At 45.6% G+C, this 11,371-nt stretch overlaps 1 protein-coding gene across 1 annotated transcript in view; it reads left to right on the forward strand.

Annotated features, from left to right (window-relative positions):
* POLR1A (RNA polymerase I subunit A) overlaps nt 1-11,371 on the forward strand; it is a 64,245-nt gene that overhangs the window by 9,248 nt on the left and 43,626 nt on the right. The window contains exons 7-12 of the mRNA XM_006028651.2: nt 804-890; nt 4,466-4,568; nt 5,037-5,199; nt 8,271-8,444; nt 8,669-8,791; nt 9,911-10,138. Of these exons, the coding sequence (XP_006028713.1) occupies nt 804-890; nt 4,466-4,568; nt 5,037-5,199; nt 8,271-8,444; nt 8,669-8,791; nt 9,911-10,138 (878 nt within the window). The remainder of the gene's footprint in view (nt 1-803; nt 891-4,465; nt 4,569-5,036; nt 5,200-8,270; nt 8,445-8,668; nt 8,792-9,910; nt 10,139-11,371) is intronic.

The raw sequence follows: 11,371 nt of genomic DNA on the forward strand, positions 1-11,371 counted from the left end.
CATGGGGCTCAGGGCTGCAGTTTAGCAGGACCAGCTCCAGGCAGAAGCTGCCGGCTGGGCCCAGCAGGCAGGACCCAGCATGGGAGGGAGTGTGGCGCCATGGCTGCTAAGGTGAGGCATCCCCTGCCCACCCAACAGCAGCAGGGGGCACAATTCTGCTCCTTCCTGCACTGGGTCCTGCCCACTGGGCAGCCCAGAAGTGGCACTGGTGGTGGTAGTGATGGTGGCGGGGAGGAACTGCAGGGGAGCCCAGATGTGGACTCTAGGTGGCTGCAGCAAGAAGGGCCCAGCAGCGGCAAGGGGGAGGCAGCCACTTTTCCCTCTGCCTAGCAGCAGTTTTTGCCCAGTTGCTGCTGGCAGGTGGTCCAGGGTAGGCATGGGGCAGTCCGGGATCATGGCTGCGTGTGTCAATCCCGGCTGGTCCGCTCTGGCTCGGGCGAGTCTGGAACAGTTGCAGGGTGGGCTGGGGCCCGGGCTGTATGCTCAGCTGCTGCTGTTGGCAGTGACAGGGAAGAGTTGCAGGGCACGTGGGCTCCAGGCTGTTGTTGGGAAGAACAGGTAGGGGGTTGCTGATCTGCCTGTGGCAGCTCCCCAGAACTGCCTGTGTGCTTCGTGGGCCTGAATAATTGCCTGCCCCTGGTGTAGACACAGCAGGTTGTGCTAAATCGGTTGTAATTTTTGAGGATTTCCACTTTTCAGTTCCTTTCTTTGATAGAAATGGGCAGAACTTGACTTTCACAATTACAGTGAGCAAAAGGTTTATTTCATAATCTTTTTTTTCCCTCTCCCTCCCAATTTCTCAGTCATAGATGAGTCTCATATGGGGAAAAGAGGCTACATGACACCTATCAGTGCCAAAGAGCATGTTACAGCTCTGTGGAAGAATGAAGGTAACTATTAGACCAAATTTATTTTGGCTATCTCAGTGGTTAGTAAAAAGATACCTTAATATGCCATTTATCACTCTCTTTTTCTTTACATCCCTAGCCAACTTTAGGTCTGCATGTTGTCTTCATGTAATTTTCTCTGCTATGAATTCCTTATCAAATTTACACTTTTCCCCAAAATGTGCCTTGCATCCAGATGCAGATAGATTTTGCAACAGAGGGGCTATATCCTGTGATGGTGGAGGGCTAGACTGACCTATTGGCTGATACCAAATGGTGGTCCCTACAGCGCTTGCTCAGTGTTAGCAGAAAGGTTTCTGTTTACATGGTAGTGGTTGTTCTGGATTCCCATAGTTTCAACACATTACAAACCACTAAACTACCTATTAGTAACTTTTCCTGATGCTTTTCTGGGGTAGGGGTGGAGGGAGGGCCGAGGTGCAGGGGTAGGAATGGGGCAAAAATTTATGGAGTGGAGGAATGGGGCAAAAGTTTGACTTGCTTCTAGTCTGGCACTTGCACTTTCCCGTTTGGAGATTTGCCGTCAGCTAAGGATAATCAGCCTTCATGTGGTAGATGTCTTTGTTAAAGTGCTAAAGGTTCTGGATTCCTAATGGGCAAAAAGGCTTTAATTCTGTACAGTATCATGGTGAACGCTTCTTCCTTAAAAAAATAATACTGGGTTTTGGCTGGTGTGTTATAAGAAGTTAAAGGCAATACACTGGAAAATGAGAGGGGAAAAAAAAGATAGGCAGTTGTCTCAATTGAATCCTGTCCATCCTGTGTTTTGAGTAAAGTGGGGATCATCTTGAAAAATGTATGGTATCATGCAGTTGATTCTGGCTGGTGGGTGAAAAGATGTGACACACACTTTGTCTCCCCTTCCTCCCCACCCCCTTCCTCTTCCTACTTCTTCACCTATAGCCACAAAAAAAAAAAAAAAAAAAGCCTAGTAAAGAGAACTAAAAATGTTCCCCATGTTTAGCTGCTTGTATATTTTGTTAATAGAACAGGTTTTCTATTGTACTACCTAAAACCTATCCAGGAATGAAATCCTTTTCTTCTAGACCAGGGGTGGGCAAAATACAGCCCACAGGCTGGATCTGGTCTGCCAGCTGACTGGATCTGGCTCATGGCTGTGCCCACAGCGCTCTGTGTGGAGCTAAGCCCCACCCGTTCCTGCTGGAGCAGCATGTGCCACGTTCCAGCCCAGGCCCCAACCAGCATGTGCAGCATCCAGCAGGGCTGTTCCCTCCGCCCTCCTGCCCAGAGTGGTGCAGCAGGAGCAGGAGGAGGCGCCACCGCTGGAGGCGCCACCGCTGGAGGCAAGGGGAGCAGAGCAGTGCCCGTTCGGCTGCAGCCACACTAGGATCAGCCCCATCGGAAGCTGTGTGTACTGGTTGGGGCCTGGGATGGCAGAGCTGTTCTGCTCCCCTCACCTCCAGTGGTGGCTCCTCCTGCTCCTGTCCCTACCCCTGCCCCTGCTGCACTGCTTTGGGTCGGTGGGGGGAAGCTTCAGCCAGGTGACTCTTGCTTCAGTGCACGGGACTCCAGCTTCTGGCTGCCTTCCACCCACTGCGCCCGCCTGGCTCCTGTTCCTGAACACTGCTCTCCACCCGCCCAAAGCCCCATAGGGAGTTTTGGTGAGTTGTTGCGCAGAGAGCAAGGGATGCTGACTCAGCACACGTCAGCTCATCAAAACTCCCTACATGTCCCTTGGGCCCAAAATAATTGCCCACCCCAGTTTTAGACATTTGTACAAACCTGCAGTAATAGGCTGTCCCTGCCCCAACAGACTTACAGGCTAATTAGAAAAGACATACCGGGAAATAAGCATGCAGGGGATTAGCTGGGGCATGGAAAATATGGCCCATGGGCTGAATCTGGCCCGCTGAGAGATTTTTATCCAGCCCATGGAGGGTTCTTTGACCGCACCTGGCCCAGCACAGGGGGCCAGCCCACAGTGGCACATCAGACTGGTCCTGTCTTGCCACCCCTGGGCACGTGGCGGAGCAGAGGCGATGCTGTGGCTTTTCTCTCTCCCTAGCTGCTGCTGCCAGTCTGCCCTGCATCCGCTGCTTGGGGCACTGGACAGCAATTGTAGGTGGGGTCTCCATAGAGACCGACTAAGAACAGCAGCAGGCAGGGCACACTTGCCTGGGTGGAATGGGGCAGGGAGTGGCATCCAGGAACAGTATGGGCAGGTGGGAATTGGGATCCCAGAGCCAGGTTCTGGGGCAGAGTCACAATCTACTCCCCACATGTCCCCACGAGGGGCGCCGGTTCCATGGGCAGGGGTGGCTGCTGCCAGCAGAACTGGCATCCTTTGCGGCATGTGCAGGGAGCGGATCGTGCTTCTACCCTGGGCCCTGACTCTGCACTCTCACCACCCCACAGCCCCAGTCCCTGCCCGTCCATCCTGCTCCTAAGCACTGTTCCCCACCTGCCCGCAGCCTTATCCCATCTGCCCAGCCAAGTGTGCCCTGCCCGTGGGAGTTCAGGGCTGGTCTCCATGGAGACTCCACTTCATCCGGTGCCCCTGGTGAATATGGGGTGGGTGCCCTGGGTTGGCCAGGATCAATTGCCCCAGCCCGCAACAGCTCACTGAAACTCCTTGAGTGGCCCTCCAGCCCAAGTAGCTTATCACAGGGGTAGGCAGTTAAATAGGGAGGTGAAAGGGCTCTGGAAGGGAAGGGAGGTAGTTGGGAGCGGGTAGGGAAGAACAAGGTAAAGGTCAGTTGTGGGGTGGAACTGAGGTAAGGAAGGGCAAAAAAGGATGGTTGTAACAGAAAAGTCCCTCTCAGAATTGTTGCATCACAGTTCGCTATCTTTGGGCATTTGTGTCTTGTCCTGAAGGGCTCAGTGGTACCCAGCGGTCTCTTCTTTGTTTGAAACTGTCCAGTGAAATCTGACTCTGGTCCTAATTTAGGCTTTGGAGCATTACCATGTTATAAATATTTTATTAAAGGGAATCATATAACTAAGAGTGATAGTATAAAGTAGCCTCTCCTCAAGGGGAAATAAATTAGAGATATGGATTTGGCCTAAATTCTAGTGTTTCTTTATAATGTGCATGTTTTCTTAAGTAGGTTAGAGGTTTTTGAGGGAGGAGAGCTGGTTTTGTTTGTGGGGGGAGGGTGTAATGTGAATGTAGCAGGGACTGTGGATATGAGACAGGATGAAGGGGAGAAGAGAATATCCCAGGAAGCAGACTGACATCTATTCTGTTCAGGCATCTCTTCAGAGAGATGCCTTGAAAAACCACATAGGATGTCATTAAAATGAAATAATACCAGCTAGAAAATTTTGCGGTTGGCTCTGGTAGCAACTAGTAGGAGCCCTAGAAAATGCTGTTTTAAAAAGTTCCGGGAATAATGACTAACAAATGGACTGACTGGAAAATAAATCATTTCAGTAATCTGTATGATGAAAGCTGTCAGCGTTGAGCATTTGGTTCTTGATATATTTAACCCAATGACATACCTTCATTTAATCTCCAAAAGTAGTTGTGGGTTTTTATGCCTGAAATAGTATAATCTCAGCACAACTCTTATTGCTTCTTTAATTGCACTTTTTAGGTTTCTTTCTGAGTCACCTCTTTTCGGGTCTGGAAGTTGGTGAGAATTCAGGATTCAGTCCTGATATGTTCTTCCTTGACCTTGTTATGGTTCCACCTTCAAGGTAATAGTATTTTCTGTCAAATTTTGCACATGTTGGAGTTATTACTACATTTTGCTTGCAGATGTGGAGATTCAAACTATATAGATACTGGTCTGTTAAAATACTATAACAACATGGTTTGGAAAAAATTGGAGTAAATAATAAATGAAGGTGTCCTTTCCCCAGGCTCCTTGGGAAAACCACTGAAGGATTGAAAAAATATTTAAAATAAACCTGAATCTTCTTGAAAAATATTTCTAACCATTTCAGTAACTATATACAGTATGTACTGGTTTCTACCCATAGAACTTCTTGCAAAAGGAGTGATCTTTTAATAAGCTTGTCAGTGTTGTATGTAAAGTTCATGTGAATGCTTAGTTCACACTGGTTATTTCTAATACAGTGAAGATCAGTGGCAGGGATGGGGGAGAGGATGACAGGATTGTTTCCCATGGGTTCTGAGTGTATAACAAATGTCATCTGCTATAGATATCGTCCTGTGAATCGCTTGGGAGACCAGATGTTCACAAATGGTCAGACGGTAAATTTGCAGGCTGTTATGAAAGATGTCCAGTTGATAAGGAAGCTTTTGGCTTTCATGGCTCAGGAACAAAGTCAATCAATAAAAATCGGAGAAAGTGAAGTCCAGGAGGTAAGAGCTGCTGCATGCTTGATTTTTTTCACTTGACTTGCTTGGGCAAAAGTTCCAAGCAGGTGGCTCCTGCTGGAACTTTTCTTTTAAAGATCACCAACTGGACTGGCCAGTCATTTATGATTAGAAAGGCTCTCCCTGGACAGGTTTCTGCACCATTTTCCATTATCTTGCTGCTGTAAGAAAGCAGTTATTCAGCCTGCTGTGTCCTGCATTCATTAAAAAGCAAGTATTTAGCATGCTTTAGATTCAATGGGTTGCCAGCACTAAAGAACAAAATCTTCCATATGGCAAAGTTTCTCATAGTATAAACTTTTCCCACACCTCACTGCTAACCTGTAGGACATAAGACCACCACTGTGGATAAACAAGCAGGCACACATCTAAAGCCTGCTAGTACCAATTATTGTTACTGATTTTTAGTAACCAGGCTGATAAAAGTGTTATTTGGTAACAGCATTCAGTCACTACTGATATGAGCTGTATTTTTATGGCTAATGTAGAAGTGAAACACTCCATATGCCATTACCAGACCAAGGAGTCTTCTGGCCCCCCATCGTTTTCAGTTCGCTCGTACTGAGCCCTGCAGGAGGATAGCTGAGGATGTCTTATACTACTGTGTGGATTGGCCTGTGAGCTGTTTTGGCTTGTCTGCACAGGGAACTTCTTGCCTCTGTAGTTTACAGTGTGTAAGCTACTCTGTATTAGCTTCCTATGTGGACACTTAGTTCCCTAGGAGAGTGCCTGTCAAAGTGAAGCCAGTGATTCACAACCCTTTAAATCCCATTGTCTACCTACAGCTCCACAGCTCAGCTGCCCTTCTGCAGCTAACTCTACCCATAACCCCATGCACAGCCCTGCTGTCTACCTCCCTCATCTTCCTCTTGCAAGACGTGCTCTAGGAACTCCCTATTGTGCATGCATGCATTAGCTCCCGAATGGAAGTAGCAGAGCCACCTGCAGTTCCAGCCTAAGGAGAGGTGATATCTGCTTCTTCCAGATCAGGAGAGAAGGCGTATGTAGCAGCCTTAGCCTGTTAATTTCTTTGTGCTTTGAGAATGTTTTGAAGGGAAGAGAGTCAGCTGCCTTTCCCATATCTGCTGTTGTGGCCCACCTGCATGCATCTTTGCTTTGTTGGCTGAGAACAACTGGAGTAAAGTACCTCACTCTTCCTGTGCTCGGAGTGTTCTCATGGGGAGATAGTGCTGAATTATCCGGTGGACAGAAAATTCGCAACCTAGTGTACTACAAACTTACTTCCAAGCTAGACAGGCTGCTATTGTGGAACACCCAACCGTTATACCAGAGGTACAGGAAACCCTCGGTATTCACGGGTTCAGCATTTGCAGTTTCAAATATTCGCAAATGCCGAGAACCCACATTTTAAATACGCTTTAAACGCTTACCAGAGCTCCTCAGGAGCTTTGCACTTGCTGCTACCGGGCTGCTGCTGGACCCGTGCCCCCTCTCCAGCCGCTGGGGGCACTGCATTCATGAATGTAGACTGTGTTCATGAATGCAGCACCCTATTCCCAGATTTTGCCATTTGGGGGGACCACGGGAACATATCCCCCGTGAATGGCGAGGGCCGCCTGTACTTCCTTGACCAGACCTAAGTACTCTACCTAATAGCTTTATCCCATCCTTTGGAGTCTTATTCAGTCATTTTCCTGTTATTATTTTTAAATATTTATATGTAACATTCATGTTGCTATAGCATTTAGGTCCTGCTCTGTTGGCACAAACATAAATTCCTGTGTGGGATCAAATACCAGTGTTTGTGGGTCTCTGTCAAACTTGGGCCATCTTGTGTTTCTCTCCCTTTTGCTAAGAAACCTTCGTACCATTACTTGGGAGAGAGACTTCAACCATTCCAGTTGGAAACCTGCTGAGCCTAAAAGTCAGACTCAGAATAAACCCTGATCTGATGGAGTGCCTCTCTCTAGACACATAGTCCATACTTACTGTAGACTAGCATGTTTTTAGCATCTCTCCAATATAGGTGTTTATCTTCAGTTACGCTAAATCTTTTGATTTACGTCCTTAAAAAAACCAACACACACACCTTCTTGGTGGGCATTCCCTTTGAATTTCACCACTAGATGGAGCTGCATTCTTGGATCTTTGAGAGCGTAAGATATAATTGATGTGGCTGGAAACTATCAGGGTGCACTCTGCTATACCCCTTTTTTTTTTTTTTTTTAAGATACGGGATTTTTGATCCAGAGACTATGGGATCTTCTCTAAAATGTGGCATCCCTAGCAGTACAGTAGTCTTTAGTACCTTGCTGAGCCTCTCATTTAGTGGTTGACCCAGATGAAAGACTAGTAGTACTGATGCAGTTATCCGCTTTCTACTCCTTGTCACATGTACCGTAGTTGTTATTTTCCTCCAAGGTCACCTATTCAGGTGCTAAGCAGCTAGTGCTGCTTATTTTGTGGGATTTCACAACAGACCAGATTAAGAGCATATGTTACAATAATCACATATAATACTAATATCATTAAGAACATATGTTGTAATAATCTTACAGTAACATCTTAATAACATTTATTTACCTAGACGCAGGGATTATGGTTGGTGATTATCATTTGTTGAACTAACTGCATGGGTGGGGTGAACTCAGACAAGCTTTTCAATGTGGTACATTCTTCAGTTCTGAGGAAAAAGCAGGCACAGCGAGAAGATGAAAAACAATTTTAATCTCTTAATCTTAATCCTAAAACTGCTTTTAATCTTTCACTGTGCCTGCTTTTTCTTCAGACCTGAAGAATTCACTATATCCAAAAGCTTGTAAGTCCATCCCAACCATGCCGTTGGTCCAGTAAAAGATAATTGCCAACAAAAATCCTTGCTTATTGCATGCTCCATGAACCATCATGGCTACAACATCATTCCAACACTATTATTTACTTTCTTAGCTATTTTCAAGGTAACTTTAAGTAAACAGCAATTAGCTGCACATTATTTGGGAGCCTAGTGGCTGAAACATAAGATTGGTAAAATAGGAGTTAATTTTTTTCCCCCCTTACCTTCTTTAAACACAAGCTTGCGTTTTATATTTCCCCAGGAGATAAACGAGCCGTTGGAACCACTGGACCATTCCATCCTGGCAACAATCCCGGGACAAAGCACTGCAGATAAACTCTACAATATTTGGGTTCGCCTTCAGAGCCACGTCAATATTGTATTTGATAGCGACATGGACAAACTAATTACAGACAAATACCCTGGCATCCGTCAGGTGAGCTTGAGGGGAAGTCCCCCACTCCTTAGACGTTGTATGGAAAGAGGTAGCTATAGAGGCAAGAATTGAACAAGAGAGGGAGAGAACGTGGAGTAATTGTGGTGACTTCATAGGCATGTTAATGCCTGTATCTGTTCCATATATTGGGTTCTTTGAGGCAGCATACATGTGACACCCGCACTTTTATGGTTTTATCGTTCTTTTCACGTCTGTTTTCCAAGATACTGGAGAAGAAGGAAGGTCTGTTCCGCAAACACATGATGGGAAAACGTGTGGATTACGCTGCTCGGTCGGTCATTTGCCCCGACATGTACATCGGCACTAATGAGATTGGTATCCCCATGGTAAGGGATAACAAAGTAACAAGTATTTTCAATGCAAGCCAGTGGACTGGGCTGAGGATGTAGTATATTTGACAGTACAGTTTGCAAAGGTGCAATTTGTAATTCACTGATTACCTTGATGACTTGTCCTTGGAGCCCTACAAAATAGATTCCCCCAACACATTAACTGATTCTTAACAGGGGTGTTATAATGAAATAAATGAATAGATGAAGGGGAAAGAATCTGTCAGATGTAATAAATATTCCCTTCAGGAAAGACCTTAGATGGAGAAGGACTGAATCAAGTCTGTGGCAGTATGACAGTCGCCACCCACTACGTAGAATTCAGCTTCCATTTTTTTTTGTGTTTGTTGTAATCGTATACTGTGTCGTGTAACTGTAGTGACGGACCTTAAGGGAAGATGCCAGATTTAGGCATTGGTAAAAGGCTGCTGTAATTCCTTCCTGACAGACTTGCACTTGCAAAGAGGTCAACTTCTGGGACGTCTGAAGGTCGGGAGGCTCTGCAAGTTACTGTTGCTGGGATTCTTGGCCTGTTCAACCAGGCTTATGGGGAAAGGTGTTTCTAGGATTGAAGCCAAAACATAATTACACCATAGAAAAATTATAGAGGAGGAACAGAAATGTTTGTTAGAAATTAAAATTCATTACATTGGCCATACATCTGGAATGTGTGGCCATACAGTGGCCATTCGTTCTTCCTGCAGTTTCAAAATTGTACTTTCTGAATGGATGGTACCATTTTAAACCTAAACGTACCAACTGATTATTTCTTTTTTAGTGATTAAAATATAGCTGAGAAGGAAAGACTAGCTTTGATTTTACTGGAGCTGAAGGAACACTATAAAAATAGTTTAGATGTCAGAAAAGGTTCCTTGTATTTGTAACTTTTTTCCCTTGACATAGGTTGATCTAAACAAAACCTAGATAAAAGGCCATGTATTTTAGATCTTTCTTTTTGATGGAGAGAAGGTACACCAGTCTAATAGTAGGGATACTGGCGCAATGCTTTTTTTTTTTTCTTCTTTTGGGGAATAATATTTGACCAGTTGTTGTTTGGTTAACATTTAGCAAAGTCATTTAGATTATTATACCTATTTTTCCCCCCGTCCCATTTAGGTATTTGCTACCAAATTGACTTATCCTCAACCAGTAACTCCATGGAACATCAAAGAACTGAGGCAGGCTGTTATAAATGGTCCCAGTGTTCACCCTGGAGCCTCCATGGTCATTAACGAAGATGGGTCTCGCACGATTTTGAGCACAACCAGCCAGACACAGAGGGAATCCGTAGCCAAGCAGCTCCTCACTCCTCCCACTGGCGCCCCAAAGTCAGCAATGAAAATAGTGAGTATTAAACAAACCCAACCCAGCAGGGTGGTGTTCCAAGAAACTTTCTTTGGTGGGAGAAAGGTAGTTACAAAGATGAGCTAGCATCCCGGTTCTCTAAGCCAGCTGAAGCAAGGCAGGATAAAGTCATAGATGCGTAGCTAAAATTTCCATTTCTTAGGTTAAGAATTATTTCTCCCTTCCTGAATTTCATTTCCCTTCTCTGTGTGTGTATTTATGGCTCCCCACTTCTGTAAAAGTAGTGAATATCACATTTCCTAATCTACTTCTCTTGAGGATGTCTAGGCAGATAGTGTCCTTTTAGTTAGGCTTAGTGGCATAATGATAAAGGGCGTATTGGAGCTGCTGGTGCTCAGTGCATCTTGGGATTGGGCCCCGTGAGGGTACAGACCAAACCTAACTTCAGGTCAGGCAATAGTGATATGATGCAGGCAGTGTTGTCTATGTGGCAAAAGCAAGACTGGGACACTTGACATCTATTTTCAGCTCTGCAGTTGATTAGCTGTCTGATCATGGTCAGCTTGTTAAACTTCCAAGCTGTTACACCCCTATTAAAATGTTCCTCTATTTCATGGGTGTTGAGAAACTGAACTTTTTACAAAGAGTGTTTAGCTACTCAGATGAAAAGTGAACAGCAAGTTAAGAATAAGAGTAGAAATTGCTCTACTCTACCCTGGGGGGTGGTCAAATAGCCCCTTTGCTCTCTGCTTCTCCCCAACTTTTTCCCCGGCAGCCCTTTCCCCCCCTCTCCTTACTGTCAGACACTGCTCTTCGAGCCCGTGGAAGTGAAGAACAAATTTGAAAACAATAACTGTGAAATTCAGCATAGCTGTAGCAATTTGCATATTATATTCATGCGCTTAGTTCATCCAAAATTGATGTATGTTACCTTTTTTTTTCCCCTGAAACTGGTGCCAGCTTTAGCACAGGTACTCCATAAACGCACTTTTGAGCAGCACTCTGGCACCTACTTATATGTAATAAAAACTGCATGAGATGAGTCCAAAGCTTCCTCACTTCCGAAGCTCATTGTGAAGATTGTGTGAAGAGTTTAGAGCCAGTTGGCACCACAGAACTGCTGAGTCTTTTACCATGTAGTTCATTGGGCTGGGCCCCAGCAGTCGACAGCATTTCAAACCACGGTGACCCCACAGCTCAGGTCTGCTCAGTATGTGTGTGTATTCCAGATACTGGCCCCCCCCCCCCCCCCCCCCCACCCACCGCGACCCC

This window comes from Alligator sinensis, unplaced genomic scaffold (assembly GCF_000455745.1).
Source record: "Alligator sinensis unplaced genomic scaffold, ASM45574v1 scaffold656_1, whole genome shotgun sequence".
Classification (NCBI taxonomy): Eukaryota; Metazoa; Chordata; order Crocodylia; family Alligatoridae; genus Alligator; species Alligator sinensis.